This window comes from Giraffa tippelskirchi, chromosome Y (genome assembly GCF_054371585.1).
Source record: "Giraffa tippelskirchi isolate mGirTip1 chromosome Y, T2T-mGirTip1v1.2.pri, whole genome shotgun sequence".
Classification (NCBI taxonomy): Eukaryota; Metazoa; Chordata; class Mammalia; order Artiodactyla; family Giraffidae; genus Giraffa; species Giraffa tippelskirchi.
The window spans coordinates 26,323,856-26,348,975 of record NC_137290.1 but is presented as its reverse complement, the minus strand read 5'-3'; the positions used below and the strand labels follow the sequence as shown (position 1 = coordinate 26,348,975).

Sequence of the window (25,120 nt, the reverse complement as noted above, 5' to 3'; positions counted from 1 at the left end):
CCCCCAAACTCCCCTCACATCCAGGCTGCCACTGAACACAGAGCAGAATTCCCTGTGCTTTACAGCAGGTCCTTGTTGGTTCTCCATTTTAAATACAGCCATGTGTACGTGTCTGTCCCACACTCCCTAACCATCCCTTCCCTGCATCCTTCCCCTCAGCAACCATAAGTTGAACATACAGCTCTTTCACACCTGACTTCGTGTCGTGCCCCTGGCAGGCACCCTGGACAAGACACCCACACATAAGAAAATATTCGTGAGTTACCTTCAGCCTAGAAAATAAGAACAATGGAGAAAAACAAGATCCAGAACAACATATGAATTTCCGAGAAGTTGACGTGCACTTAAGGTATGTGTGTGACTTAGAGGTGGGAGTCTCCTGACCTCTGGATATTTCATGTGGATTCTGAGAAAAAATGTCTGCTTCTTTAATTAGACGGAAATGTACACAACAGAGAGCTTTGCATCGAGTCTGACATTTAGTGCATGACTCCCTGGGACATTCCAAGCTGGGCTGTTGACCTACTCTCCCTCTGGACCCCAAGCTGTGTTAACTCCTCACTGACTTCTAATCCAGAATCAGCGATCCCTGTTGGGAACGCCCTTGTTGCTTCCCCCTTATCTCCATTCCTCCCTCAACCACTGTTATTTCTTACTTTTTAGGTTGCTGTGGTTGTTCGTCAGCAAGTCACGTCCACTTCTTTGCTACCCCACGGACTGCAGCATGCCAGGCTTCCCTCTCCTTTGCCATCTCCCAAACTTTGCTCAAACCCATGTCCATTGTGTCGGTGATGCCATCCAACCATCTCATCCTCTGCTGCCTCCTTCTTCTCTTGCCTTCAGTCTTTCCCAGCCTCAGGTCTTTCCCAAGGAGTCCACTCTTCGCATCAGGTGGCCAAAGTATTGGAGCTTCAGCTGCAATGTCAGTCCTCCCAATCAATATTCAGAGTTGATTTCCTTTAGGATTGATTGCTTTGATCGCCTTGCAGTCTAAGGGACTCTCAAGAGTCTTCTAATAAAATTGTAGCCAACATATATAAACCGCCTGTATAGATCTCAGACACCACTTTAATCATTTGACATGTGATGGGGTTCAGGATACCTCACCCCAAACTATGGCACCTGCCATATTGAAGGTGAAGCAGTTTGAGAAAACAGCAGAAGGAAGAGGTTCACTCTCACTTCCCCTTCCCCCTTCTTCCATGAAACAAGCCATAATCCCCTCATGGGAGAGGTACCCTCCCTATAGCAGGAGGAAAGGAGCATTCTTAGCTCCAAAGGGTGAGGCACACTTCCAAGAGGAAGCCTAACACACAGGCCTTGCTAAGTTTCTGCCAGCTTATTACACTCACCGCTTATTCCTTAACCGATCATATTCTTCCACAACTGTCCATACCTCATCAAACCTAATTTGAAATACCCAGGTCTGTTTCTTTAGGCCTTCATTTCCTTAGGAAGGCTCCTGTGTCACTTAAAACATATTAAAATAAGTTGTAAGCTTGTCTCCTGTTAATCTGTCTTTGTTGATTCATTTTCAGACCCACCCAGCGACCCTCAGCACGTGGAAGAAAAGATTTTCCACCTCTACATATTTTAATCCTTACATTTAGTAACTTGCTGTCCTTTTAGTCTAGAAGGGCAGACTGAGGCTCAGAGAGTTTGAATGACCTCCAAATTGCAGGTTTTCAGGTACGATACATAGAAAGGCACTTCTGGGGAATCCCCCACACCACCAGGGGTTTGTGAGCTGCACGTGTATACCTAAAATGTCATCACCAAATCTCAGGTCACAGGTTTTCTCTTAAGTTCTCTTCCTGGAGTTTTCTAGTTTTGGTTTTACATTTGGGTGTCTGATCCATTTTGAGTTAATTTTTGTCACAGGTATAAGGCCAGTGTCAAGAATATTAACCATTATGTCATCATCATCATAATCAACATCACAATGCCTAAAATACTTATTGCACCTTTCACTATACTTTCCCTACATATCTCGAGGCCCTGATAAATGTTCTTTAGTTAAACACAAATGGCTCCTCAACACAGGAAAACATATTCTACCTTGCTCCTGAAAGATTTCTCAACCCTAGTTTTGGAAAAACTGAAAAAGCATCCTATAACACTGAGAATGCAGGTTTGCTCACACAGGCCGGTGGGGGTCTGATATGCAAGCGTCTATGGAAGGCAGCTTAGAAATCTGTCAGAATGACACACACACATGTGCACTGTGGCTCAACAATTCCACTGCAGGGGATTTATCTTCCCGGAAGGTTTACACAGCAGCAGAACTGATGAAGCTCCTAGTTTTGCACAGAATACTGGTAGCAAAGGGCTGACAACAACTCAACCACCCAGTAGTCAGGAATGGGGTAAATAAATCAAGTCACAACAACAGTACAACAGAATTCAAACACCTGTTCAAAAACAGTAGGCAAATTCTCTTTGTACTGATATGAAAAGGTCTCTGAGACAGGAAAAAATGAAGGCATAGAACAATGGGTACAGTCTGCCACCTTTTGTATAAAAAAGGTAGGAAATGAGACTATGAGTATTTTTGCAAACTAAAAATATTTATACTCTATTTGTACAAACATATACTTACATATAATATGAATCTGTGTGTCATCATGATATACGTGTTATAGTTGGTCAGTCGTGTCTGACTCTTTGAGACCCCATGGACTCGACAGTCCATGAAATTCTCCAGGTACGAATACTGGAGTGGATAGCCGTTCCCGTCTCCAGGGGAGCTTTCCTACCCAGGGATCGAACCCAGGTCTGCCTGCATTGCGGGTTGGTTTTTTACCAGCTGAGCCACAAGGGAATCCCAAGAATGAGCCACAAGGGAATCCCAAGAACACTGGAGTGGGTAGCCTATCCCTCCTCAGCGGGACTTCCTGACCCAGGAATCGAACCAGCAGCGTCTCCGGCATTGCAGGCGGATTCTTTACCACCTGACCTTCCAGGGAAGCCTTACATCACTATCAAGGAAGTATGTATATTACTTAAGTACACATTTTAAGCTACAGTATATACCACATTGTGTCACATTATAGGTTGTGTTACACCGTCACACTTCTTATTTAGAAAATACATTTTATATTTTAAAATATTTATGTCTATTACAGATAAATATCTACCCAATTTATAGTATAGCTATTTACAATACGTATCAATGATGACGACATGTATGTGTGTATAACGCACATACGTATATACGCACATATCTCTATTTACATGTACATAAAGACACTGTGGAAGGACACTGAAAACATGTTCACGCTTTCATAATTATTCAATATAATTACTCATACATATTCAACTAATTACACCGGTCACCTGAGTGTTCCGCGGTTTTATAGCATGAGAATTCGGTCGGTGGCACACACAAAGTGAGAAGGCTTTTCACTGCATACTGTTTATTTTGAAACCGTTTTAAACCACGTGCTAACTACTGCCAACACTCGTAAAGCATCTAAAGGAAGTAGTCCTCCGGCCCCTCCCAGCCCTCTCTTAGGCCCCGTGGTCCTCGCGGGCCCGCCCAGCGGAGCCGGCCAGAAGCGGCCTGCGTTTTCTGCACCGGCCGTCCCACAGGGCGCATGCGCAGACCGCTGGTAGCGCCTGCCTGGCGGGTTTGCGCTGCAAGTCCGAGGTGCAGAGGTTCGGTCAGGCGAGGGTGTCCGTCTGCGAGGTGAGCGCGGCGGCCAGGGCCCGGACGCGAGGGAGGGGCCCTGGGGGTGAGGGCCCGGCTCGCGGGCAGGGAGGCGCGGGCGTCCCCTCAGGGACGCCGGGGCAGACGCTCCTCTTCGCGGGGAAGTCGACGGGAAGGGAGGCGCGAAGTAGCGGCCCTGAGGGGAAGGGGTGCGGGAGGCCGCGCGGGCGAAGTCAGCTCTGAGGGGGACGCGGCGGCCTCCCTGTTGTTCACGCCCCGGCTTCCTGCCAATGCTTCCCCGGCCGGAAGGCCTTCCGCCCGCCCTCCTCCTCCCGCGTCGAGCACCTCTTCCTCCCCGCCCCAGGACCCCCACAGACCCTCCCTTTTTAGGGCCTCTCCGCTCTCACCCCCAAGAACGCGCGTTCCTTGGTCCCTGAGGACCCTCCCCGTCCTCCTCTCGGATCCCTGCCCTCCCCTTCGAGGACCCCACGGGCCTTCCCCTTCAGACGCACCTGTTGGCCTCCTCAAGGACTCCCGCCCTAGAAAACCCTCCTTCCCCCTCGAGGACCCCCTCCCTTCCCTTCCCTTCCCGTCCCCCCCTCCGTTTGGAGGATCCCCCCAGTTCACCCCCTCAAAGACCCCCTGCCTTCCCCTCAGAACACCCTCCTTCCTCCATGAGGACCTCCACCCTCCCCTTCGAGGATGCCCCTCAGCCCTCTTCTTCTAGGACCCCACTCTCGCTGTCCCCCACCAGAACCACCCTTCTTCGCCTTTGAAGACCCCCGTTCCTCTCCAGACCCCCTGCCCCCTCCCCCCAGCCTCCCCCACATTCAAACGCCCCTTTTTCCTTAGGACCCCTCCTCTCCCCTCAAGACAGTGCCCTCAGTCTTGGCCCTGCCATTATCCCTCCCCTCTGTCCTGCTCCTGCCTCTCTCCGAGCTCCACTCCCTTTATGGCAGAGGAGCTCCTTCCTTCAGCTCCCCCTGTACCTCCTGTCCCACCTGCCTCCGTGTTTTCCCCCTGGCAGTGGCCCACCTCTCCTCTCCCAGCCCTTTCCTTCCCGCAGCCTTCCTGCCGTCCCCCACTTCTGCCTTGGCCCTGGTCCCTCCTTCCTGCCCCTCTTGCCTCAGACCTCCTCCCTCCATCACACCTCTCCTCTCTATATCCTTTCGCTCAGTCCTGGCCCCCTTCCTCTCCTTAGTTCTGCCTCTCCTTTCTGCTCCTCCTTTGCCTCAGTCCCACCCCTCCTCTCTGGGTGCCTACTCCCTGGACCCCTCTCCTAGCCCAGACTGGTTCTTCCTCTTTACCTTGCCCCCCTCCTCCTCCTCTGGTCCAGCTCTGCATTCTGCCTGGCCTTGCTTTACTCCTTTCCCCATCCCTCAGCACTTCTCTTTTGGTGGCTCCCTTCAGTCCCTGCTTCCTCCTCACACAGCATCTGCTCACCTGCAATCTCTTGGCCTCCACTCCCTTCTCCCAGCACTCATCCCCATTTCTCTGAACTTTCTTCCCTACTCTGAAATCAAGGAACCCACCACCACTCATGTTTTTTAGGGATTCTTTGGCTGTTTTTTCTTTTCAAGTATTTAACATTAGCTGCTTTTATGCCTTCTTTTCCCTCTCTGGGGGAGGAGAAGGGATTGTGACTCTCTGCTCTAGCTTGGGACCTGGCTAGCCTAGAGAAGCAGGCTGCCAGGATTTCACAGTCATTTCTGCTGCTCCTTTCTCAGAATCTTACGCTGCAGCCTGTAGAGATGGAAATTCAGTGGGGGTATCGTACATCCAAAAAAAGGAAGTAATAGCAAATTTTAAATTGATGGTAGGCAGAAAGGTATTAAGAAAAAATTACAGTCTTCTCATATGTTATCCCAGTCTAACTTCTAGCGAAAGAGTTAAAATGTTTAAATAAAGAAATAAGAAAATAAATTTGCATATTTAAGTGATCTCTGCCTTTTTGTTACAGACTTGTTTGATTTCTTTATATGTTTTGCATAGGGGTGCAGTCCTTTGTAGGATGAATGTATTGTAACGATCTTTCCTCGTTTTGTATTAACTCATGTTTAAAAGGATCTTCTTAGGTGGTTCATGAATTCGTTCAGTTCGTTATGGTTTGGGGTTCAAGTCTCTTCCCTTCAGTGCCATTTCTGAGATTTTGGTAGCCCGTGTCTGTGGATGTTCTAGACCTGACATGGTGACTGAGGCAACAACCAGTCTGTAAATGTGCAAATCTGTGTGAATATTCACTTAGGCATTTGTGTGAAATGAGCTAACTTCCTTTGACTCACATAACCTCTACTGTCCAGTTAAACTGTGCAAGCCATTTGTGAGTCTCTCTGTGTAATTTCTGCAGATCCTAAGGTTTCTGACTCTCTTCTTCATCTGATAAAACTCAGCCCACCATCTTCCCCAACAGTGTGCTTTGAAGCAGCCTGCCTTTTAGAGTATCCCCCTCCTTTGAAGGGTCAAGCTGTAAAAATGCTCCACGTGAAAGAGGTTTTGGATATCTCGAGGAATCCCCAGCTCCTTCATCCACGTGATCAAGAAAAAACTCCAGAAACCACCCCCATAAGAAACCCAGAGGCTCCAAGAGTTTCTCATCAAAACTTTAGCTATCTTCAGTCCCTGTCGGTTACAGGACCTCACCAAGCTGTGAGCCAAATCCAGGAGCTCTGCTGGCGATGGCTGCAGCCAAAGAGCCGCACCACGGAGCAGATGATGGAGCAGCTGGTGCTGGAGTAGTTTCTGAACACGTTGCCAGGGGAGGTTCAGACATCAGCGAGGTCAAAGCAGCCCAAGAGCAGCAAGGAAGCAGGTGACCTGGTGGCAGACTTGATCCAAGCATGTGAGGAGGAAGGTGAGAGAAGGGACTTTTTGAATATTTGCTGTATGCCTGGCATGTAAGAGGGAGGTAAGTGAAAACTTGTTCAGTGAATGAATGAATGAATTTTATACTCGCCAGTCTAATCTGCCTAATCCTATGTGACATGAAAGAAACTTGAGATTTGGCTTTTGCTTTTCATCCTATTTTCGGAGAGTATGCCTTCGCTCTGCTTTGTTCCCCACCCCTCCACGTTTCATTTTGAGCCTAAACCTTAGTGTCAACACAAAACAATACACAGTCAAAAAAAAAAAAAAAAAAAAAAGAGGGCATGCAGTGTGAGAGATAGGAGGCCTGAAATTTAAATTGTCAAAATTTGACTGGTCTCTTAGAAACTCACAGTTACTCGATTGTAACTAAGGCCATCTCACTGATGATAAAAGAAAGCTATTCACTCCTGATAGGCCTTTGAATGAAATTGATACTAAATCAAAGCTTTGTGTGTGTGTGTGTGTGTGTGTGTGTGTGTGTGTATATATATTTATACATTTATATATACGTATATATAGAGAGACAAGGAGAGAAAGGCAAGGGAACAAGATGGGGATGTGGACCAGTGGGATGGGTTGATTACTTTGAAAAATATAAAGAAGTAAATTTGAAATAAACATGAGGGTCATGCATGGCTGAATGGTGATATATCAAGGATTATGATCAGTCCAGTTTTGTGCACCTGCATTCATTAAAAGGATTTTGAAGATGCTAATAGTAAACATGTTGGACAGTTAAAATGTACTACATTCTAAATATGTTATAATAGTGCTTTACCTCTCTTAGTAGTTCTTGAGATAGGTATTACCCTCCTTCCAGAGATGAGAAGAGAGAGGCACGGGGAGGCTGAATAACTTACCCGTGAACGTGTTAGTCATTCAGTCTTGTCTGACGTTTTGACCCCATGGACTGTAGCCTGCCAGGCTCCTTGCCAGTGGAATTCTCCATGCAAAAAGACCGGAGTGGGTTGTCATTTCTTTCTCCAAGGGATTACGTCTGAGCCACCAGGGAAGCCCAACTTGCCTGTGGTCCACAATTATTAATAGTAATTGGCAGTCAGGATTCAGACTTCCATGGCTGGCTCCAGAGTCTTGTCATCTTATTAATCGTGGCTGTTAACACCACCTCCAGTGGACATAGGGCATGTGGTCCCACAGAATTTTTAAACTTGGTCAAAGACACAGCCTTTGATGGAGCTGAAAGTCAAGAGAAGGGAAAGGGCTTGCTACGGTATGAGAAAGAAATTATAGAATAGGGAAAGGTACTCTTGGAAAGAGACCACAAACAAGGAAGGACTTCAGGTTTCCTGAGGGAAGGTGGTGGTTGTCTTCTAGATCCCTGAGTGAAAAAGATGTAGTAATAAGACTTTTCGTCTTTCTTTCTTTCTTTCTTTTTTTTTTAACTACTGTGTGTTAGTCGCCCAGTGACCATGGCGTCTGGGGCCATCACGTCATGGCAAATAGATGGGGAAAGAGTGGAAACAGTGGCTGACTTCATTTTGGGGGGCTCCCCAATCACTGCAGGTGGTGATTGCAGCCATGAAATTAAAAGACACTTACTCCTTGGAAGGAAGGTTGTGACCAACCTAGACAGCGTATTGAAAAGCAGAGATGTTCCTTTGTCAGCAGAGGTCCATCTAGTCAAGGCTATGGTTTTTCCAGTAGTCATGTGTGGATGTGAGAGTTGACTGTAAAGAAAGCCAAGTGCCGAAGAATGGGTGTTTTTGAACTGTGGTGTTGGAGAAGACTCTTGAGAGTCCCTTGGACGGCAGGGAGATCCATCCAGTCCATCCTAAAGGAGATCAGTCCTGGGTGTTCACTGGGAGGACTGGTGTTGAGGCTGAAACCCCAGTCCTTTGGCCACCTGATGCAAAGAGCTGACACACTGGAAAAGACCCTGTTTCTGGGAAAGATTGAGGGCAGGAGGAGAAGGGGACGACAGAGGATGAGATGGTTGGATGGCATCACCTTCTCCATGGACATGAGTTTGGGTAAACTCCGGGAGCTGGTGATGGACAGGGAGGCCTGGCGTGCTGCAGTTCATGGGGTCGTAAAGAGTCGGACACGACTGAGTGAGTGATCTGAACTGAACTGAACGGAACTGAGTCGCTCAGTTGTGTCTGACTCGTTGCAACCGCAGGGACTGTAGCCCGCCAGTCTCCTATGTCCATGGAATTCTCTAGGCGAGAATACTAGAGTGGGTTGCCATTCCTTCTTCCATGGGATCTTGTTGACTCAGGGATTGAACCCGGGTCTCCTGCATTGCAGGCAGATTCTTTACCCTCTGAGCCACCAGGGGAGCCCCAATATCATCATACATTTATCTCTTCTACCATAAATGAGTGTTTGGGTCTTTCCTAGATTTTGGAGGTTGTAAGACAGTACACATGAGCAGATATACCTAGGAATAGGTATATTTCTGGACCCCAAAGTGGTTTACCAATTTACATTTCCCTGGTGGCTCAGATGACGAAGCATCTGCCTGCAACGCGGGAGACCGGGGTTCAATCCTTGGATCGAGAAGATCCCCTGGAGAAGGAAATGGTGACCCACTCCAGTACTCTTGTCTGGCAAATTCCATGGATGGAGGAGCCTGGTAGGCTGCAGTCGATCGGATCGCAAAGAGTCACACACAACTGAGCAACTTCACTTTTAGCATCTTTTAAGAGGTCTCAAAAGTCCACATTCTAAGGTTTCCTAGGTGGCTCAGTCAGTAAAGAATCTGCCTGCAACGCAGGAGATGGAGGTTCAATCCTTGGTCAGAAAGATCCCCTGGAAAAGAAATGGGAACCCGCTGTCTAGTATTCTTGCCTTGGAAATCCCGTGGAGAAAAGAGCTTGGCTACAGTGGATGGGTCTCAAAATGTTGAGTCAGGCACGACTGAGCAACTACACCACCACCACCAAGAGTTCCCCTTCTCGACACTATTTGGTATTGTCAAACGTCTTAATTTTTGTCAGTTGAATCGGTATAAAGTCATACTTTGTCATTTTGAAATGCATTTTCTTATTATAATAAGATTGGCCATCTCTGCATATTTATGAGCTGTTTGTGTTTTGTGGATGAGTCACTGAGGCTTAACCTATCCACACTCACAGAGCTTGTAAGAGAGAACCAGAACGTAAACCCAGCTGTCTCTTTTTCCTGGGATTGGGGTATACTGCTCAGCTTTTATTTGCATTTTTTTCTCTCTTTATTAAGGAACTTAAAAGGATCTTTCTCCTCCAACACAGATCTCTAGAAGTTCGCAGCAGGAGCTGTCTTAGAAATATTCCCACTTCTCTCAGACTTCAGGACAAAAGAAAGATATACTTATTTTTTTCTCTTTCTTTTTTATGTTTTAAATTATGAAACTATGATAACACATTTACAGGAGGCTTGGAGAGTTCAGAACAAAGTTACATATAGTTCCACTGTGTGGTGGTTGGTGGTTTAGTCGCTAAGTCATGTCGACTTCTTGTGACTGCATGGACTGTAGCCTGCCAGGCTCCTCTGTCCATGGGATTCTCCAGGCAAGAATACTGGAGTGGGTTGCCATTTCCTTCTCCAGGGGTCTTCCCGACCCAGGAATCAAACCCGAGTCCCCTGCATTGCAGGGAGATTCTTTACCAACTGAGCTATGAGGGAGCTATGGGGGAAGTTCTACTATAAATTACCATTATTTTTAAGTAGATAAATTACAATTTTTAGTTGGACTTTCAATATCAAACTCAAAAAATTAATGGAATGAATAAAAGTAGAAGTCTGTAGTAGATCTGAAAAGCAGTATGAACCAATTCAGCATACTTCAGATTTACATAGTTTTCACACAACAAGAGAATCCAAATTCTGTTCAAGCTCCCACAGACTATAAACTAGGAGACCCTGGAACGTATCCAGGGACATAAAGTGCAAAAATTTCATGGCCTGAAGGCATTGAAATCATATACAGTCTGTTCTCTTATGACTGTGGAATTATGTTAGAAGTTAATACCAAAAGATATTGGAAAATAACCCACATATTTTCAAGTGCAGTGTGACGTTTCCCAAGAGAGATCTTTGACTTAGCCATTGAAAGCCTCTCTAAAGTTAGAAGACTGAAAGAAACAAGAGGGTGATTGCAGAGAAGAAAATGTTTTAATGAGAAAGACTTAAAGGAAAGAAACCCTTGTAGGTCCCTGAAACCTTTGCGTTAGAGTCTTTCTGCTTGTCTGAATGTGTGCTTCATGGTCAGTCCCCTCTTATCAGGCACCTTTCCCCCTCTTTGGGATAATTCCAGATTTCAATCATTTAGGAGTATATCTGGTATTTCAGGAATTGATGACTTTCGAGGATGTGGCTGTGGACTTCAGTCCAGAGGAATTACCCTACCTCAGTGCTTCTCAGAGGAAGCTCTACCGGGAGGTGATGCTGGAAAATTACAGGAACCTGGTCTCCCTCGGTAAGCTGTGATGACCAAAATTGTTTCCAGACATTGGCATATGTCCCTAGTGGCAGAATCTTTGGAAACAGGCTTGATTTTTCTTGTGTGTAAATTTGCACTTGCCTGTTATCTCAGAGCCTTTAGAAAGCAGGCTGGGAGTTCCTGAGGGTACAGGACAGAACCCCCAAGTTATCAGTCTCCTTCTTCAACAGGGTACCAGTTCCCTAAACCTGACATTATCTCACAGCTGGAAGAGGAGGAGTCACATGCTAGGGAGGAAGACGGGAGTGCAGTGACATGTCAAGGTGAGCAGTGAGACCGGAATCTTGGGGGAGACAACCCTGCTCAGTGAGCAGGGGCTGGGAGCTGGTCCTCAGAGCCCACTCAGCTTAGGGAGAAGGCCGGTAAGTGCTTTCACCTTAGGGGCTCGTGTGGCCTCGCCACATCATGCTCACTCAGTACTTCTTTTCTCTCCTCTCTGAAGCTCATCTCTTCCTCTCCTGCTCAGCTCCAGGGAGGCCAGTTTCCCTATCCTCTAATGTTCAAGCCCCTGCATTCATTTGTGCCTTTCCCCTGACAGCTAGAAATCAGAGGTCTTTCCTCTGTCACTGAGACAAGCGAAAACCTTGGTGTGATACCACTGCTCTTTCCAGCCCTCAGGGAGTTGACTTTATAAAGCACACATCAGGTTCTTACCACTCCCAAAAGGAAATCCAGACTTCTAGCAAAACGTTTAAATCCGTCCCAGTCTGGCCCAAAAGTCACATCCAGCTTCATCTCTCATAGATACTCCTAGTAGAACCCTGCACTGCCGCTCCCCAGGACTGTGTACTTTCACAGTCAGTGTCTGCTCAGAATAAGCTTGCCGCCCATTTCAGTGCTTGCTGAGCCCTAATGCCTTCCCCTGCCTGATCTTTTTCTGTTCCCAAACGAAATTCCCCAAACTCTCCTTTTGTACATTTATAGCCTGATTAGAGTCTCTATACAGACTTATGAACATGCAGGTGGATAACGCTTTGCTCAGAATCAGCGTTTAATAAATGTTGAATTGAATGGGTAAAACGAGAGATTGGGAGCCAAGAAAAGAGCTGGAATTCTCTTGCTTTATTCTGAGTGAGAAGGTGTTGACCGGGGTACTCCAGTGTTTCCCCAATAGTCCTACAGCATTATGATAATAGGGGTTCTTTACAAAAAAACACAAAAACTGTTGCCTAACAAGATCAGTTCGAGAAATGCTACCTCTTACATTTCCCCTCTTTGAGATCTGAGATGCTGGTTAAGGGATCTGAAGAGTCCTACAAGAGTGAAAGCTGACTTGCATCGTACGGTATCTCCCGGATTGACCTGACAATAGAATCCCTTTATGGCCACAGTTATACTAGTTCCTCCAAACAGCAGTGATGTACCAAGCATGGTCTGGAAGTTGCAGCCAAACCCCCGTCCCCCCCTCTTTCTCTGGTTTCCTTCTCGTTCTCTTGTCGGTGCCTCTGGCATCTTTGTCAATGTTCAGTCCTGCTAGATGGTCTTTTCTGCCTCACCCTCACCTATCCTTGCTTACTGTCTTCTGCATCCTTCTCCCACTCTCTCCTTAGGTTCCCAGACAACTCTCAAACCTCTGTACTAACGCATCTGTAATGTTTGGTCTCTTTCTTCTGTTTCTACTATAATGATGTTTTTCTCTGAGTGAAAAATAATAGAGGACCTTTTACATTTCTTTTAGGTTGGGAGGACCAATCTGAAACCAAAGATCTAACTCCAGAGCAAAGCCTGCCTGTAGAGAAATCATCCTCGGGGGCAGGAATAGAGGATTTGGAGGCAGGTGACTCCTCGTGTGCCCACACGAGAGAGTCTTGTGCTGATGATCCGCTGGAGTTGCGCCAGGTCAAGCTGGCAGAAGTTTTGAGTCCCACAAAAACGAGGGACCCCAAGACCCTTGCTCAAGAAGGAAGCCACGAGGGTGATCAACTAGAGAAAAGCTCAGAACTTAAGAAACCATCGGAGAGTCTGCTAGGAAAGGGTCCCCAGGAGCACACTACTCTTGGAGTCTGCACCAGGTCCCGGCTGGCCCACAACTCGTTTTTCCTCCGAGAGAACAAACGCCACAGATGTGACTTTTGTGAGAGAGACTTCAGTACCCGACGAGGCCGGGAGAAGCAGCAGCAAATCCACACGGGGAAGAAGCCCTTTGTATGTAAACGGTGTGGGGAGGCCTTCTACCTCATGCCGCACCTCAGCAGGCATCAGAAGACTCACTGGGACGGGAAGTCCTTGACCCAGCGTGCAGATGTCTACGGCCGCGTGAGCGTTCAGAGGCAGGACTGCCATGAGCGTCTCCAGCGCGGCGAAGCTTTCATCCAGGCCGTGCATCGTCTCCAGCATCTCAAAGCCCACGAAGCCGCAAGAGCCCTGCCACGTGAGTTACCCCGAGACAAGATGTATTTGATTCGATATAAGCGGCAGCACGACTACGTTGGAAAAAGAGCCCGTCAGTGTTGCGACTGTGGCAGAAGGTTCCGTCAAAGTTCACACCTCATCCAGCACTACAGGATTCACGCTCAGGAGAGGCCTTACCAGTGCCAGCTGTGTGGGAAGTGTTTCAGCCGACCCTCCTGCCTCGCTCAACATTACCAACTCCATTCTCAAGAGAAGCCCCTGGAGTGCCATTACTGTTGGAACACGTCCAGTCGGAACATTCTCAACCTCTTAGGCTTTCTCCTGGAGAGAGACCCTTGGAGTGCTCTGAATGTAAGAAGGTCTTGCACCCGCCCTCCCACCTTGTTAACAACTTGAAAACGTGTCATGGTGTAGTCAGAAAACAGCAAGCGGTTGCAAGGGGATAGAACAGTCTTTTTGCAGACGGACAGTCAGCACGTGTGTCAGTCACGGAAGCAGAAAACCTTACAGAGTATTTCTGTCACCTGGGAAAGAAGCCGATAGATTTTGTCCTTCTCTGGTGGTGTCCATAGAATAGAGGTCCTCGATTTTGACATCCCGACAAAAAATGTGTGACTGGCAGGTGTGCTCCAGACAGGAACTCTGTTGCCTGAATTTTTACAGAAGTGTTGACATACAATATCTTTACCACATGGGATGCATCAGCAAAGGGCATCGTAAAAAGGTGTGTGAGGTGTACCTCTGGTGATAATCCACAAAGCTGAAGTAATTGGTAGTGTACTTACATAGTAGTTCATAATTCTGAAAACATTGCCATGTGTATTACTTGATCTCTTCAGGAATGCTGCACTGCACCTGTGTTGAGGATATTTATTTCATATGTACAGATAGAGCAAACTTGAAACTCCAGGTTGTCATTTGATTTGACCTGGGTTGTAAGTGATGGGGCAAAAACTGAACCCCGGCTTGGTTTGGTTCGATTGTTTGGTTTTGGAGAGTCCCCGAGATACTTATTTTAAATCTTAATGCTCAACCCAGGTTTGTTTTATTCCTGCGACATTCTCTCTGAAGAAAAGTAACATCTGTACTGAGCGAAGCCACCTTTCTTTTTAGTAATTTCAGTGTTATTTCATGTTAAATCAGATGGGGACACTTGTGGAATTAGGGGGTCAAGGAGATTGTTAAAGTGAAGTTCAGATAGCCGTTTCTCTTACAATTTAGGATTAGATGAATTTTGGGGACACTGATCAGGGAAGTATATTTTTGCTAAACACTTTCTTATAATTGGTCTTGTAGATCGTAAATCTGCTGCTGATCAAGTAGCATTTTTTTGTAGTTTTATATGTGAGTGTTCTGTATTTTTGAAAAAAGAAGGGGTATTTGAAAACTGTTTCTGTTGTTGGGCTCTGGCATCATCAGCACAGCCAGCTTCCCCTCAAGTCCTACTTCTGTGCTGGGCATACTTCACTCAAAAGTATGAGCCATGAATTGCACTAAAAATCTCTTTCATGCCATACTGTTCTAATGTAAAGAACTGACTTGAATGGTGGTCAGATGCAAACACACCTGGGAACCAGGTGACCTAGTGTCTCAGAATCTGACTCCTTGCCTGGCAGGGTGGGTTGTGTCTGTCATTATTCACTGCCGTGCTTTTTCTCATCCTGCCGTTTGTGATCTGTGATGTGTGGCCCCAAAGTCATGAAATTAAAAACAAACATGAGTCATTAGGGCCTGCACCAGCCAAATGAGCACTTGATCCACACGAGCGCTCACGACACAGCCCCTCTTCCTTGTTTCCCAAGTTCCTGGTGGAACAGCCCTCACTGACTGGCCCTGTTTCCTCCCGTGGACCACCCTCCCACCCACTGTATATTTGTTTCTGATCCTGCCACCACTGCCTCAAAGGAAGATAACCTCAGTGTGGCTTGTTGATGTTGTTAATTAACCTTCATTTGTTTCTCTTAGTAATTAATAAATATCTCTCAGGAGAAACTTGCAGGAGAGCTTCCAATTTCTCCTCCAACTTTTACCTACTGAATTCTAGAATCTAGCAAGTGGATTTTACCTACAGCCGTTTTTACTCTGTCGTACTGGTGATTTTTTCATTTTTCTCATCCCTTCTACGTTTAGTAATTAGAATTCTGTGAGGAAAAGTTGCTCCCCTAGATTTTTATTCAGTAATTTATTTTTATAGCATGGATTTGTGGCATGGGCTGTAATTCAACGTGACCATTACTTAATTTTAGAATTGTTCCAGCTCTGGCCACTGGGAGTCCTTTCGAGTTGGCTCCTGTGCCTTTTCGACAAGACCCCATCCTTTTTCTGAACGGTTGTAACTGTAACCTCCGTGCAACTCCAGGAAAACCCTGTCATTTCTTCATGATAACTTCTACCTCACCACTGCCTTGTGAAATCTGCTGCTTTCCCCAGGATCATAGCTTTACTCACACCCTTATCAGTCTGCCATCCCATTTCTTCCTTCACCATTTTTGCTAAATCTCCATACTACCTCAATTATTATTTGCTTAACACACTTTCTTTCAATTGTGTCATCTCTGTTCTTTAAACTTCAGTATATCTACCTAAAAAGGAAAATTTTAAATCAACTCAAACAAAGTGTCTTACCCAGACCGTAATCAGATTTTCCTAGTCATTGCCGAGATGTCCTTTTATAGCTGGCTTGTTTGAACCTGGATCCAAATGTGCTCTATTGATTGCATTTGGTTGTCTGACTTCAAGTTTCTCTTAATCTAAAGCAATCTCTTCTCACTTTTTCTTAATGCCTTGTGTGACCCCAAGAATAATGTAGAAATGTATTTCCCCCCTCTCTCCACCCAATCCCTAGTATAGCTAACAGCTTTTATATTCCTTATGTTAAGGTTTAACTGTTTAAATTTAGAAGCACTCGTTTTTTTTATTTATTTTTAATTCTGATAAACACATGACGTAAAATTAACCATCTCAGACATTTTTAAGTGGTCAGTAGTGTTAAGTAGAGCCACATTATTGTGCAGTGGATACTCGGGACTTCTCATCTTGAAAAAGTCAAATTCTGTATCCATGAAACAAGAACTCCCCATTTCCCCCTCCCTCCAGCCATGGCAACCATCATTCTAGCTCTCTCTCTCTCTCTCTTTTTTTTTTTTTTTTTTTTAAGCTTTGTGTGATTAAGCAAGTAGTCCTGGAAGAAACTAGGTCAGTTGTCCTGTGGAATGTCCCCGCTTGTAAATGTGTCTGTTTGCTTCCTGTGGCATCCTTAACTTGTCCCTCTCTCCCTGTATTTTCTGTAAATGGAAGTCAGTGCTAAACTCTGGAGAATTTAGTTTGATTCGTCTTCAGCTGCTTTGGCAGGAATACCTCCTAGGTGGTTTTGTGTACTTTATATCACATCCCGGTCAAGTTTTTTGCCCCTGCCAAAGGTCTAGGCTCTTGAAGTCATTCTCCAAGCCACTGCACCATTCACAGGCAGGAGGGTTTCAGAGTTTTCACCATCCGTGGAGTCTTCATGATCCAGCTGCATGTTCCTTCTTCACCACCTCTTCTAGACTTTTCTTTATGTGCCTCCCCCCGTTACTCCATCCTGGTCTTTAGATATTTGGATTAAGAGGTGATGGAGACTCCTCGAGGGGGTCTGCTGTGGGCCATTTGTCGAGGGCCCTGGGCCAAGGCTTCTTAAGAGACCTTAACTCTAGAAAGCCAGGGGCATCAGACTTGACTCTGTTCCGATGCTGCTTTCGTACCACAGATGGCAGCGGTGACAACATGGATAGTTAACTCGGCCGGTCATCCCTGGACTAGTTGGAATTTATGAAATATGCACAAGCCACTGCCTCCATACTTTTCAAGATGAACTCTAGTGGCCTGTGGTGGCAGGTACCTCAGCCTGTTATCTTTCACCTTGCTGCTTTTCTTGCTCCTATTCTAGTGGGCCCCCAAGGATAATGCTATTCTTCGTGGCTTTTCCCAACCAATTCCGGATACATCAGACAGTTTGAGCACTGCTCTTATACTCAGGCTTTTTTTTTTTTTTTAATGTAGAAACACTCATGTTTTAAGCTTTCTTTGATTATGCAAGTAATACCTATCCGTTGAAGACGATTAGAAAATACTATCATCTTTGAGGTTTTGGGTGTTTGTTTTGTTTTGTTTTTTAATATTTGTACTTCCCTGTCTTAGATAATGCTTGCTGCTAAAAGAGGTATGTGCTGTTCAGACATTTTTTTCCTGCGTATAGGTCTATATCGATTTTTAAATAAAATACATACTATTTTAAAGGTGGCGATTTTTCTTCTAATGTATCATGAACATCTTCCCACATTGCTAAATGTATCCCCCAGTTTCACCTTTCAGGACTGCCTGACACTTGGTGGCATAGATGTGGCCTAGTTTATTTCACTAGACTTTAAGGTTTGGAAACTGGGGTTACTGTTCTTTATCTCTTTTTTCATTCCATTGCGAACCTTTTATTTTTTTTTATTTAGTTATAATTAACATACTGTATTATATGAGGATGGGGGGATAGACCAGAAAGGTGGGGGGATAGACCGGAAAAGTGAGGGGATTAAGAAGTACAAACTTCCAGCTATAAAATGAGTCACAGGAATGTAATGTACAAATAGGGAATATAGCCAGTACTATTGTGACAGCTTTGTGGTGGCAGATGGTAACTGGGCTCATTGTGGTGATTGTTGCTGAATGTATAAGAATGCTCACTCCCTGTGTTGTACACCTGAAACTTATCTCGTACATGTGCACCGCTTCCCCGTTACCTCCTGAGTCTTGGAATTTCCATCAGCAACTTGCTCTGATGTCTTTGCATGTGGTTGTGTGCCCCAGGGAGAACTCCCTAGCAATAGACTTTCTGGGCCAAAAGGTATATGCATCTTGAAGGCTTTGGAAGCACCCTTGGCCTTCTCTCCTCAAGGTCAAAAAGACGTGTACACTTGTTTTTTTTTCCTCTTGGGAGCAACTGAACTACTCAACTCTCCGTGAAGAACTACTACACTACTACTACACTACTACACTATTCTCTGTGAAGAATTTGCACTCTTAACCCCGCTTAGGGAATTAAGAGGCCTAATGTCAGGCCTGGAAAGAGCCACAGATGAAGTAGTTTGTTCACACCCTCATTTTACCAGTTGTGTTAGGTTTACTTTCCTCATTAAACAGTAGTAAGCATATTAAAAAAAAAATTTCAGAAGCACAGCAGGCTAATAAACTCCCCCCCCCCCGCCCCGGGTGGTCTCATCAGAGCACACACCCAGGACCATGCTTGTGTTCACTGGCTGAGGAGCCCCTTGCCAGGTCAGGGAGAGCGTGGGCTTTGGAGCCAGGCGGACCTGAAGCCAGAGCCGGCCCTCTCCTCAGAAGCCACTTAACCTCACTTTCTCAGGAAATGCAGTAACAGTGCCTCCCCTTGGAACTCTTGAAAGGCCTGGAGCTCGTCTGTACAACAGTGCCTGGTACATAGTTAGGCACTCGGGGTGTTCTTAAAGTTCTCTTAGTGACAGTTGCTAAACCACAGAATTACAGACCACAGTCATATGTCCGATACAACCACACCTTAGCACATTGGAGTATTCACTGTACTTGAAATAGTTTTTCTGAGTAAACAGTTTTCGTATAATTACAGATTTGGGGTTCTCTTTTTCTCATTAATTTGTAATGACAGTGATATAAAGGTTGGATGAACAGATCATAAAGCATTGCATTTATAGTTGCTTTCTGAAGGTAGATTTCCAAAAAAGTGGTATTACCAGATGAGACAGGAAAAGCATTTCTGTGGTTCTCAAAAGATGGTGCAGAATTTGTTTCCTGAGGGGCAGCACTCACAGCCGCCAGCTACAGGCAGGGCAGGAGGGGGGTGGGCAGGGATGTGTATAGCTAATCAGTCACGCTGGCCCTGAACCTGAAGAATGGCCCGAAACCTTTCTCAGCATAGCACTCCTTATCAGACAGACTGAGCAGTTCATATTTGCAAAGAAATGGCTTTCCCACGCCTGGTATAAAGAAGCCTTTGAACAACATTACCAGCATTGGATATTTATTACTTAAACCAAGAAAACGTTTGCTTGTTTGATAAGCCAAAAAAGTGATTCTTGCTAACTCATGGATTCCCTCCTGCCCGTGTATGCTTTTAAAATTCTCTGTGTATAATCTAGGCCTTTTGCCCGTTTTACTATTGTGTCTGTGCTTTTTTTTCTCTTTTACTGATTTGCACAAACTGGTTTTCCTTTTTTTTAAAAGGATTTTTAAAAGGATTCCTATTGTTCACTTGAGAGCAGTAACTTGACTCATTAAAAACAATTTCAGTTTTATGAAAAGGTAGATCTCTCTCTGCCTTGCTGTCCCCCGCCCCCGACTCCAATACACCATAAACAGCGTTAACATTTTGGTCATTTTGCTTTGGTTTCTCATCTTTTTTCTTTTTTTTTGGCTGCACATACTGCATGCAGGATCTTATTTTCCCAAACAGGGATTGAACCTGAGTCCCCTGTGCTGGGAAGCACAGGGTCTTAACCACTGGACCGCCACGGAAGTCCTCTTGTTTTCTTATAATTGAAAACTAATCGCCAGACTAAGGAGGTGCTTGCCTCTAGGGAGTAGTGGGGAGGAAGTCTGTCTTCCATGGTACCTCTGTTCGGTCTCACCTACTCACACATGTGGCCGTGTTACCTCTTTTAAGATGGTTATAGTTTTCATTTAGCTGTGATCATCCCATGTGTGCATGGCATGTTTTTTCCATGTAACCGTACACCTCACACACTGCTCTGTCCCCGGGCAGTCGTTTTCACCTTGCTCATAGCTGCAGAGTATGCCCAGAGATTTATCTGTGTGGCCCTCCCTCTGTTTGAATGTGTCATTTAGTTCTGGTTTTTCACAATTGTAGAGGATGCTGTGAGGAACATTTTGGTCCTTAAAATATTTTTCTAAACTTAGGAGTCTTTTAAGATTTTGCCAAAGGGGAGTTCCTATATCAGAAGAGGAATCATTGTATTGGAAGGGCTATACTTGTCTAAGTTTCCTGATACAGATCTAAGTTTTCATTCGAAAACATATCGATTTGCACTGCCGCCATTAACTCATAATGGTGCTTTCCACACATTCTTGCTAGCATTATGTACTAAGAGTACTTTTCACCTTTGCTAGTTTAACAAGAGAAAGGACATCTAATTTTAATTTTATTTATTTCGTTTTTAAGGACACTGAATAGTTTCCTCTGAGCTTCTTAGGCAATTATATTTCTCCTCTTTGCATTCATTGTCTGTGTGGCTTTAATATCTTCCAATCAATTTGAGCAGTCTCTTTACATAATAAGGATATTATCTGTCTTCATTTTGGCCATAAACATTTTCCCCCAGTTTGTTTGGATAATTTTTTCAGAAGGGTTCAATTTTTACATAGCTCAATTCTTCTGCTCTCTTTTCTAAACCTACAAAACCTAACCACCGCTAAACATTAATGTTTTATTCTGCAGTTTTTAGTACTTATAAAATATACTTTAACTGTTACTGAATTTACTTCAAATGTATTATGTGAAAATAAAAATGGTCTCCCATTAACTGCCTCAGCATCAATTTTAATAAGTGACACATCAAGTCGTAATATGTTATTTTATAATACAGTTGCATATCTGTATCATCCAAATTGTTTTGTCACCCTTTACGCATCCTAGATCTGCATTTTTAACTTGTATATAGCCTTATTACTTTACAATATTGTAATAGTTTTTGCCATACATTGACATGAATCAGCCATGAGTTTACGTGTGTTCCCCTTCCTGGACCCCCCACCCACCTCCCTCCCCATCCCATCCCTCTGGGTCATCCCATTGCCCCGGCCCTGAGCCTTTGTCTCATGCATTGAACATGGAATGGTGTTCTGTTTCACATACGATAATATACATGCTTCAATGCTATTCTCCCAGAACGTCCCACCCTCACCTTCTCCCTCAGAGTCCATAAAGTTGTTCTTTGCATCTGTGTCTCTTATTCTGTCTCGCATATAGGGTTATCGTTACCATCTTTCAAATTCCATATATATGCATTAGTATACTGTATTGTTGTTTTTCTTTCTGGCTTACTTCACTCTGTATAATGGGCTCCAGTTTCATCCATAACTTGTATATAGCCTTAGATGAGTGTTCTGTCATCGTACCTTTAAAAGTGTATTTATATGTATGTGTACTTATATGAGAAAGATATGATGGTTACTCCTCTGGATAAAAAATTTGTTTACCAACTAAAAACAGCTTTTTGATGATTATTGAAGCAAACTCACAAATCAGGCAGAATTGACATTGTTACATTTATTAGCATCCAGGAATATGATGTTCTTTTATGTATTCAAGCATTCTTATCAACTGGTAAAGCTTTGTGTTTTCAACAAAGCTTTTGTTTTTCGCATCAGTTTTCCTTGGTTATTCCCACATACTGTTGCAGTTGTAGGCTTCGTTGTGTAGCCTTTTTCTCATTGGTTATAATTCCCCCAAACGCCAGCATCCCAGGAATGGGGTTACTATTCCTAGTGTTGCCCCGCTGCATGCAGTCAAGCTAGCCAAACCCTGTGCTTCCAGAGGCAGGTGGGGGCCACAGATTCTTCGAAGGAAAACGCAGAAAAAGCTTAGCATTAAGTATGTGAGCACATGTATAGACACAACTTATAAATACCACCCCCATACCCCGCCCCCAGCCTCAGTGTTGAATCTCCTCTCACTCTGGTTCCAGGGTGGGGACCAGGCCATCTGATTATCAGGTCTCCTCCAGGGGGGACCCTGAAAGAGGGAAGAAGTACAGGACCCACTGGCATGATACCTGGCCCACTTCAGCCTTTCAGACAGAAGACTGGTTTGGATCAGTTGACCATAGGCTTTGTCGTTTGTTTAGTTGGGCTTTGGGGTTTCTTGTGGGGTGGGGCAGGATTGGCCATACCACATGACCTACGGGATCTTAGTTCTCCCTACCAATTGTAGAAGCCAGCCGGTGCTCCAGAGGGTGGCGCCTCACTGGGAAGCACTGTCTCCTGCTTTCTTTTGGTTTCATTCTATTATAGAATGCAAATCAAAAATTAGATTTCCAGTTTTAAGCCACATTAAAAAAAAAAAAAAACCGCCAACCCGGTTCACACCAAAATTCCAGGCCTTCCTACCTGGAACTTCGCCTAGGTCCTTTGCCTAGTAAAAAGGACCATCTGTCTCTTCAGTGGACCATCACTTAATATAAGGAGATCCAGATATTGCAGGAGGAGAAGGAGGTGACAGCGGATGAGGGGGTTGAATGTCATCATCGACTGAACAGACATGAGATTGAGCAAACTCTGGGAGATAGTGAAGGACAGGGAAGCCTGGCGTGCTGCAGTCCATGGGGTCGCAAAGAGTCGGATGCGACTTAACGACTGAACAACAGATTTAAGGGAGAACTCACAGAGTCACCTGAGGGCGCTGTGATGGCGAAGGGGCTCAAAGGGCCCGTGCTTGGTACCGAGCGCTGGTCCAAAGTAGACTCCAGGTGAACTCAGGTGGGCTTTTTGGATATCCTGCTGTGTATGCCAAGCAGCACCAATGAAAATAATAATAGTCTATAATAAGAAGAGAGAAGAGTTGTGTTTACTCATGATAGAAAAAAGTCTTGATTTCTATAAGCCAAACGTGGCCAACCTGAAAGTCATCTTCCCAGATTATTCTGAGAAGCTGCTCCACGTTTTCAGCACGGTTTTATATATTGTCAGAACAAAGGCTGTCAGAAGGCTGAGTGCTGAGGAATTGATAACTTTTGAACTGTGTTGCTGGAGAAGACTCATGAGAATCCCTTGGACTGCAAGAAGATCAAACTAGTCAATCCTAAAGGAAATCGACCCTCAGTATTCATTGGAAGGACTGAAGCTGAAACTCCAATACTTTGGCCACCTGATGTGAACAACCGACTCTCTGGAAAAGACCCTGATGCTGGGAAAGATGGAAAGCGGGAGGAGAAGGGGGCGACAGAGGATGAGATGGTTGGATGGCATCACCAACTCGATGGACGGGAGTTTAGGCAAACTCGGGAAGATGGTGGACAGGGAAGCCTAGTGTGCTGCGGTCCATGATGTCACAGTGAGTCAGATATAACTTAGCCACTGCAAAACAACAGAACAAAAACATTAAACGAGGCAGGGGGGTTATATTTCTTCAGTGTTAAAAGAGAGACCAGCACATACATATCGAGTCAGTGTGGACCTGGCACCTGGGAAGGGAGTCTTCCTATCAAAGAAGAACAAGCCCTAGTGACCCAGAAGTAGGGTCCTTAATCTTTATTTTTAACATGGATATTATTTCTGGTCAAGGTGCCCTTTTCCTGAATAATTGAAGCAGATGTACAATGCATATAAGGGAGGCCAAAAAGATGCTGTTTTAGTTAGTTCGAGTTTGCTCAGACTCATGTCCATTGAGTCGGTGATGCCATCCAACTATCTCATCCTCTGCTGCCCTCAATCTTTCCCAGCATCAGGGTCTTTTCCAGCGAGTCAGTTCTTCGCATCAGGTGACCAAAGTATTGGAGCGTCAGCTTCAGCATCAGTCCTTTCAATGAATATTCAGGATTGATTTCCTTTAGGAGGGTACTCTCAGGAGTCGTCTTCAGCACCAGGTATGAGACCTCGGCAAACTGTTTAACCTCTGTGCCTCATTTTTCTATCTGTGAAAGGGGGAATGATAAAATGGGCCCTGCCTCCTGGGGTGGTTGGGAGAATTAAGTGTGTCATATGCAAAAGCACTCACTCGGGTCGGTATCTGGCTCGCAGGAAGCAATATTTATTCATTTTTAAAGATTTTTTAAATGTGGACCATTTTTATTGCATTTTTTTTGTTTTACCATACTGGTTCTGTTTTATGGGGGGGTTTTGGTCACAAGGCATGTGGGATTTTTATCTCCCGGACCAGGCCTCGAGCCTGCACCCCCTACATTGGAAGGGGAATTCTTAGGAAACAATATTTAAATCCTCGTTGTCACTCTGCTGATGCAGTATCAGGGATTCAAGACTGAGGGGTCAAAGCGGCCAACTTGGTGCTTCTGTTGCATGGGAGCCAGATCCCTCTTTGCTGTGGGGGTGGTCCTGTGCACTGCAGGAGGTTGACCAACATCCCCTGTCTCTACCCAAAAATGTCCCCAGATGGCGCCACAGATCCCTTTTAGGGGAGCATGGTCATCCTTGTCTGAATAACCACTGTTCTAGCTGAGATCCCCGTGAGTGGAGGCATGTAAGCCAGAGCTGTGAGACGGCAGGATGGAAATACTGCGGGCAGTGCTCGTGGAGAGGCAGTTCCTAAAATCTCATCCTACCCCCATGCCACTCAGCAGCCGAGCTGATGTCTCTCGTTGGCCGATGGCTCAAACCCAGGGTGTCTGCTCCCCTCCACAGCTTCAGATTGTGATGCTTCTTAAGTTATGCGTTTGCTTTTGGCTGCACTGGGTCTTCGTTGCTGCACAAGGGCCTTCTCGAGCTGCAGCGAACGGGGGCTATCCTGGGGTTGCGATGTGTGGCGTTCTCATGGCGGCGGCTTCTCTGTTGCATAGCACGGGCTCCAGGGTCCACAGGCTTCAGTAGTTACAGCACACGGGCTCAGCAGTCGTGGCTGGCGCACAGGCTCAGCTGCCCTGCAGCATGTGGAATCTTCCCAGACCAGGGATCGAACCTGGGCCCCCGGCGTTGGCAGGCGGATTCTTCACCACTGGACCCCTAGGGAAGTCCCCAGTCGTGGTGTTTGCAGCAGGATTGTTATTTATATCCATGAAGAGGCCGTTCCACACAGTTCTGAGAAACACAGACTCACCCAT

The 25,120-nt window shown here is 45.4% G+C and overlaps 1 protein-coding gene across 1 annotated transcript; it reads left to right on the top strand.

The window, feature by feature from the left end:
- Positions 1–3,501: 3,501 nt before the first annotated feature.
- On the top strand, positions 3,502–17,584 carry LOC145537527 (zinc finger imprinted 2-like). The gene is made up of 5 exons (XM_081568223.1): positions 3,502–3,688; positions 6,282–6,500; positions 10,808–10,934; positions 11,129–11,221; positions 12,637–17,584. Exons 3-5 carry the CDS (start codon positions 10,814–10,816, stop codon positions 13,704–13,706), a joined length of 1,284 nt encoding a protein of 427 aa, XP_081424349.1. The 5' UTR covers positions 3,502–3,688; positions 6,282–6,500; positions 10,808–10,813; the 3' UTR covers positions 13,707–17,584.
- Positions 17,585–25,120: the final 7,536 nt, after the last annotated feature.

Bases quoted from the DNA above. Each gene is read 5' to 3' on its own strand.
- LOC145537527 (XM_081568223.1), top strand. From the start codon at position 10,814: ATGACTTTCGAGGATGTGGCTGTGGACTTCAGTCCAGAGGAATTACCC. The intron at 10,935-11,128 runs GTAAGCTGTGAT...CTTCTTCAACAG, and splicing joins CAGGAACCTGGTCTCCCTCG to GGTACCAGTTCCCTAAACCT. The intron at 11,222-12,636 runs GTGAGCAGTGAG...CATTTCTTTTAG, and splicing joins GAGTGCAGTGACATGTCAAG to GTTGGGAGGACCAATCTGAA.